This window comes from Silene latifolia, chromosome 11 (genome assembly GCF_048544455.1).
Source record: "Silene latifolia isolate original U9 population chromosome 11, ASM4854445v1, whole genome shotgun sequence".
In the NCBI taxonomy this organism is placed as follows: domain Eukaryota; kingdom Viridiplantae; phylum Streptophyta; class Magnoliopsida; order Caryophyllales; family Caryophyllaceae; genus Silene; species Silene latifolia.
The window spans coordinates 195,908,069-195,914,992 of NC_133536.1; the positions used below are offsets into that span (position 1 = coordinate 195,908,069).

At 36.0% G+C, this 6,924-nt stretch overlaps 1 protein-coding gene across 1 annotated transcript; it reads left to right on the forward strand.

Moving 5' to 3' along the window:
• The first annotated feature begins 3,623 nt into the window (after positions 1 to 3,623).
• LOC141612243 (uncharacterized) lies at positions 3,624 to 6,354 on the forward strand. Its single transcript, XM_074430977.1, has 5 exons — positions 3,624 to 4,197; positions 4,912 to 4,968; positions 5,061 to 5,123; positions 5,213 to 5,281; positions 5,728 to 6,354. The coding sequence occupies exons 1-5, from the start codon at positions 3,907 to 3,909 to the stop codon at positions 5,986 to 5,988; spliced, it is 741 nt and encodes a 246-aa protein (XP_074287078.1). The 5' UTR covers positions 3,624 to 3,906; the 3' UTR covers positions 5,989 to 6,354.
• Positions 6,355 to 6,924: the final 570 nt, after the last annotated feature.

Consider the following 6,924-nt stretch of genomic DNA (forward strand, 5'->3'; position numbering starts at 1 on the left):
TGTATTATTCATTTCATTTATTTCTATGTAATCGACTAAGCAATTATTTATGTGAATTGTTTCTCAATTGCGACTCCGATTTCACTACCTGGGGAAACTGAGAAGGTAACATCTCCCAATTACCTTGGCCGGGTAAGAAGGGGGTGTTACAATAATACTCTATGTTGTTTATGTGAACAAGAACAAGAAACCATTGATCACCTTTTCGCTAAATGCCAATACATTAGCAGGATTGTAAAGGAAGTTAACAAACGAATAAGGATTAACATACCTATCAACGATTGTTTGGATTGGTGCGCGCAGAGAAGGGGATCAAAAATCCAACGGAGTGCCCAAATCTTGGCCGTAGCTGCAACGTTGTATTCCATTTGGTCCCAACGAAACCAAGCACGAATAGAGGGAGTGATGCACGGGCCCGAAAGAGTAGCTGGAAGGAATAATGGGAGAACTCAGGATCCGATTTGATGCGAAATGCAAAAAGCCGATGAATGTGAAGGATCAAAGAAGGTCGGAATCGAAAAGTTTGGTAAGGAAGGAGGTAGATGGAGGAGAATGCAATGGAATCTGATTTTTGTTGTCTTTTGAGTTGGTTTGGTTTCTATTTGACTTCAGTTGGATAGGATAGATGCGGTATTATCCGGATGAGGACTGATACTTCTTGAGTTTTGTACGAGGATTGTAAATATGTTGGACATTTTTTTATATTATACTTACATTACACCAAAAAAATAAATAAGGGATTAACATTTGGGTTTATTCTGAAATTAAACAAGTTAAGATTATTTTGAGAATATCACTCATAAATCATAATTCCTATTAAAGAACTTATTAAAAATAGGTACCTTTGCTAGCAAAGATTAACATACATGAGCAATTTCTTACGACAAAAATCCCTTCACAATTTTATTTATCCTAAAATACTCAGTGAAGATCATCTGTCCCCACTTTTATGTCTCATTCCATTAAGATTTTGACACATCACACTAGAAATAATAAAAATGGTAATTATTATATCTCAATATACTAATGTGTCATTACGAGAAGTAATGGAACACGAGATGAGACATAAAATGAAACTGAGGATCTGCTATGTAAAATACTACTCATATACATATATAATTCAGCCATAATAAAGTGAAAGAATTACGAGTTTGAACGTGATAAATGGTGTTAAATAAGAAAAATCTAATAATTTTTATATTTGAAATAGCATGTGTTACGCCTAAAGGGTAACTCCGCCCACATGGCAGCACAAAATCTCATTGAAGATGGCACGTATCCGTCACTCGAGAGTGACGGATACCATTTTCTCTCACAAATGACCCAAATAGAGGAGAAAGGGAAGCACATGGGGGTGTCCCCACCTTATTCCCTCTATTCGTTTTGTGAGTGACATTACCTGTCACTTGCTCTGACCCGTCTTCAGCAAGACTAACTGGGCAGCCCATGCCATGGATCATGATATCGTGTAATTAATTTCCTTGTTATGTTTTCAATTTTAAGTTTTTCTTATTTTTGATTTGACTTTTAGGTTGTGTACGATGGGTTGAAGACTTGAAGTGGTAAGAGGTGTAATGAATATTCAATTGGGTTGCTGCAATAATATTGTTAAGGTCAACATGGATATATGATTTTGAAGATGGTCAAATACCGAATCCGTAATGGAAGCACTAACGGACAAGGTAAAAAGTAAATCAAATTGGCAATTACGAATGTGAATATGTGACGATACAAAGTACAAACTCTGAGTCAAAATTATCAAAAATGGAAGTAAAAGTGTGGAACCCAGTACAAGAATCTACTAAATTTACTGCAATGCTGACCTTTATACGACTACTACTCTACTAGTACTAGTTTACAAAAGTACTCCGTATGACCTTTTACCGGTACAATTGTGAATTCACAAATTATTATCCCGAGCTTTAAGATCAAGCTCCTAAATTATACTCCTGATTACGATCATTTATTTATCCATATACGAGTATTAGTTTAGATTTCATGTATATATGCGCGATATATGTATAAAATTTTTACTTTTAACCTTATGTATTATAGAGAGAGATATGGTTTCCACGGATAAGTTTATTTCATTACAGTTCAAAATTAGAAATCTTCAAGCTAATCTATCAAAACAATGTACTTTGATTAGCCCTGAAAAAATAGCTGCACTCGTGTAATAACATCTTCATATAAAAGAAAAATACTATTAAATTGTGAATCAAATACAACTCTCATCCCACACTAGCTTTTCAAAAATCAAAACCATTAATTAATTGGCCTAAATACCCTAACACTAAAACTTGGGCACAAATAGGATTATACATCCAACAGTCACCAAAAGAAGACAACCAAGTATAAAATTAGAGCTACATGTATTCTTTTCCGAGCTAATTTAAATTTCATGTTTTTAATGTGTAAATGAATGAAGTCAATACTTTCTAATAAAGCTCATATTCTTTAATATAAAGCTCGGATACTTTGACACAAAGCTCAGGTTCTACACCGTACAACATATACATCTGGTTGTATAGTCCATGAATTGAAACTTGGGAGAGACGGTCTCTCACTAAGTTATTGAGATACCAATCTTTCGTACCCTTTTATTTGTATTTCGTACCCCTTCTGTTGTTGATCGTGACATAGTAGTTTCGTACCTATTTACATAATAAATGTACTCATTTTATCATTAATCATGATTTGTACTTATTTTATTACCTTTAGTACCACTTTTTCTTAAAATTGTACAATGGTCTCTCAATAAAGCTTATTAAGAGACCGTCTCTCAGGAGACCTACTCATACCCTAAATAGTTACTTTTAATAACTATATCTTAATTATGTCATGAGTATTATTGTTTTTATGAGTGGTTTTCTCTATAAACAGTTTTTTAAGTGACTTTCTTGGCCATATCTTCCCAAAAAAATACTCTGTACATTTTTATAAAACAAAAAGATACTTTCTTTATAATGGTATTTTGTCAACATTTGAAAACCTAAAAATTACTAACATCGTGCTATGATACAAAGATTCTAAACATGGTACCAAAAAATGACTATTTGACTAAAAGTATAGTCAAATGTAAAAATAAAAATTGGTAACTTTGGGCACAATATAAAATTAAAAGTGGAAATGTTTTGATATCGAATTTTTCTGTGTGTACCCGAACATAATTTTGGACAGAAAAATTCGAGTATTTTTTAGTTCTTTTTCATATATTATAATAGACTTTGTACTACATCAAGATTAATATAAGAATATGATAAATAAACTTTATATTAAGATTATTAAAATAAGGAAACAAAAATTGTATTAAGATATTAAGATGTGAAATACAACTTCTTTCAAATTTATTGGTTATCAAAATATTTTTTAGAGCAGATATAAATATTTAACTTTTGAAATTCCTAATTTGAATATCCTATATTCTGATTTAATTACCAACTCGTATCCGAAATCCAAACCCTAGTACAGAAGTAGCCGGCCCGCCCAATCGCTCATCCACAAACCCAAGAAAGCGAAAACAAGCAAATATTCAGTCACAAGCCACGTGTGTTAAACTCGTAGACCCCACTTTCCAATAGAGTTGAAGAACTCAAACTACAAACCAGAAGTCATTTTTAGTCAGCCCTCAGCCAGTCAGCCCCCCTCTCCCTCTCCTCCTCCTTTCTCTCTCAACTCAAATTAGGAAAATTAAAACAAATTTACCAAAAAAAAAAAAAGAAAAAAAAAAAGAAAAAGAGAAAAAGCCACCCACAGGCCACATCCCACATCCACAGCCAGAAAGAGATATATTAACCCATCTCACCCAACTCTCCACACTTTCTTCCCTCAATTCCCCCTTCCATTATTTTCTCTCCCTTTCTCTCTCTAAAACCTTCTTCCATTCTCTCTCTACCATCCGACACCATGAAAGACGAGTGGTGGCTACGCGCGGCAATCTCCGACGTCGCTATTGTCGCCGACATACTCCTCCGACTTAAAGACTCATCCTACCCTTGTCCTTCACCTTCTTCCTTCCTACAACCGTCTTGGGGCGTACGTCAGCCGAGGTCAAAACCGTCTTCTTCGTCTTCCTTACCGCCGGAGAAGAATAATAACACCGACACACGTCGTAGTCCGACTACCCCGTTATCTTGGAGTGAAGATTCCTCTTCTCTTAACTTCATTCCTCCGCCTTCCGATCCTATTAGATCCAAGGTATCAACATTTTCCGTCTCATTTATTTGTTTACCTTTTGTGTTTCCGGCGTGTAGTTGGTTGGTTAGTTATAACATGTTAGCTAGGAATGGAATAAAGGGAATGACGAGTTTACCCCTTGGATTACTAGGGTTGTTTATATCACGTGACTTAAAGAGCGCTTTCTTTTTCTTTTTCCTTTTTTGTTATTTTTTTTCTTCGCCGGTCAGCTGTCATTCTTGTTTTCCGCTAATCCTTTTTATTCCGAAGTATAATTTTAAATTATTATTTCATACTATAAAAAAAGGGATGTTGAAATGTCGGATTTACCCTTTTGGAGGTGAAGGTTAATGGGGTTAGTAGCTGACCCCACAAATCATACCAGTGGTAGGAAAGGAAACTTCCATTAAACGCCACCCTTTCCTCACGTTTTCACTTTAAATGACGATAGTACCCTTTGTCACCGGATATTTAATAATAAATAAATATATTTTAAGTTCAATTGTGAAAATTGGGATGGTTGCTCGGGTGGGACCCAAGTAGACGGTCTATTTTCCGCCTTTGTACGATTATTAATCGAGAAGTTAGAAAAGAGAAGGTTGATAATATTTGCTCTCGTATTAGTGGAGTCGTGGAGACGGTGGGATTTGAACGTCGCATGGGGATGCGTGCCGTTGTTCTGAATGATAAAGAGTGGGGTGTTGAAATTTAACTTACGACATTGCTTTGTTTCAGATTTCTGCTGCCTCTGACACGCCTACTACGTCAAGCAAGAGACCCAAAAGAAAGAAGGTAATTTCCTAATCTATCTGGTGGAACAACATAAGACTCCAAATCCAAATAGCGACTTTTAGGCTTATGTTCATTTCTGTTCTGTATTGCAGACCTTTGCGGAACTTAGAGAGGAGGAAGCCTCATTGTTGAAGGAACGTATATATTTGAATAAGGTTAGTTGTTTTCAATTTGGTGAATACTCTTGTTCGGTGTCATGAGGAGTTGGATCGATTTGCTCACATAATTTCTGCTTAACAAACAGGAAATGGCAACGCTACGTATGACATTGGAAGAGCAAAGATCAATGAATGTGAACTTAAAAAGAATCAAGGTAACTTTTTAAGTTATTCTTGTCATCCATATGCACTTCACTTTGTTTAATGACCTGTTTGTCCAACGACCGTGATATTCTGTTGCACTTTATGAGAATTTTGATTCTTTGTTCTGTAGCAAATCTTGTTCCATAATCTTCATCACCAAACGTGCTCTGCGTTCAAAGAAATAACGTAGTTAGGTCTTGAGTGTATGCATGGTGAAATTGACCCTGCTTAACCCGGGAAAGATAACCAGACCCAAAAATGTCTGATCTGAAATGCATTCTTAACAATTCAAAACAATCTTAAATTGCCTCAGTTACAACTACTTGCCCAGAAATGATCTGAGACAACTTTATAACACTTGATAACTTCACCCGAAATAACAGAAACAATCTTTGTTCTGTAGCTAATGTCGTTTCTGATTTCAAGCTCTGATCCATTTCTTTCCTGGCGTGTGCAGCTTGACATGCAAACAGAAACAGGAATAAATCTAGAAGCGAAGCCCAATACGGAGGAGGATCGTAACACGAGGATATACCAAACATGTGAAGGAGTGTCTTCAAGTGTATCAAGCCAATTCAGAAAAGAGGATGCTTCAGCGCACCTGTGTGCTACGCCTACCCCGAAAGGCGGGTCATCTCACTCTCACAAGCCCATTTTTGTGCTACCTGACCTAAACATGGCCCCAGATGACGAATGTGACCAAATTGGGATGAGCTAACCCACTTCTCAGGGCGGTTCATCGGAGATGTAATTAGAGTAGAAGAGATTATGTCAAGAATTTACTTGGGTTTTCCCAGCCCGGATGCGCTAATACAAGGGGCTATGTGGGATCCATATAGACAATTGAGGGGGTTAGTAATTTAGTATCAACAACATATACGAAAGTGGTCATCTTTTTATTTGTTAATTTGCTTTTTAGCTCTTACATATTTAACGCTGCTCCGAGAAATTGTTAGGAGTAAGCACTCGTTACTTCTCTTTTACTCTTGGCAATTATATTCTTTTCCAGAGTAGTATGGAACAGTTGAACTGTAACTGGTAGAATCTGAGTAATGTCTAAATTTACGAATTTTTTTGTTGGTTTCGTTCTTTCTCTAGATTAAATGTTAGATGTGCTTAAAGTCGATGCAGCTCTAACATAAGGTTTATCATAAACTACAGAATACTGAATACTCCATATTTGATAGCAAGCTTGGTTTCCACAAATCATCGTTACTGCCTTTATATGCGAAGTTTAAGATCGCAATATGGAGTTTCATTTGTTGTATACTTACTTATATTGTCTCTCGTATTCCTAAGGAGTAAACCTCTTGAGAACCTCTTGAGAGATTGTCAAACTAAATGCAAGCATAATACTAACTAATATGCAACTAAGGATTATAGCTAATGTATGTAGGTAAACTGAAATTTAAATTAAGCAAACTTATAAGCTTTTACAATTTGGATTGCCTCTTGGTCAGCGCTGGTTTATATGGTCCTACTCGACTTTTGTTATCTCAATTAGCAGAATCGGTAGCAGGGTTCGAGGTGCAACACCTCAACCACTCCAATAAAATCATTTTGGCCATAGTAATGCTTTACCTGATGACCTTTCACCTTAAAACTTTTCTCCCGCGGATTTCTTCAGCTCAACTGACCGTTCACCTTAAATTTG

Coding starts and splice junctions, on each gene's coding strand:
- LOC141612243 (XM_074430977.1), top strand. CDS start 3,907: ATGAAAGACGAGTGGTGGCTACGCGCGGCAATCTCCGACGTCGCTATT. Junction 4,198..4,911: donor CCGATCCTATTAGATCCAAG/GTATCAACATTT, acceptor GCTTTGTTTCAG/ATTTCTGCTGCCTCTGACAC. Junction 5,282..5,727: donor TGAACTTAAAAAGAATCAAG/GTAACTTTTTAA, acceptor TGGCGTGTGCAG/CTTGACATGCAAACAGAAAC.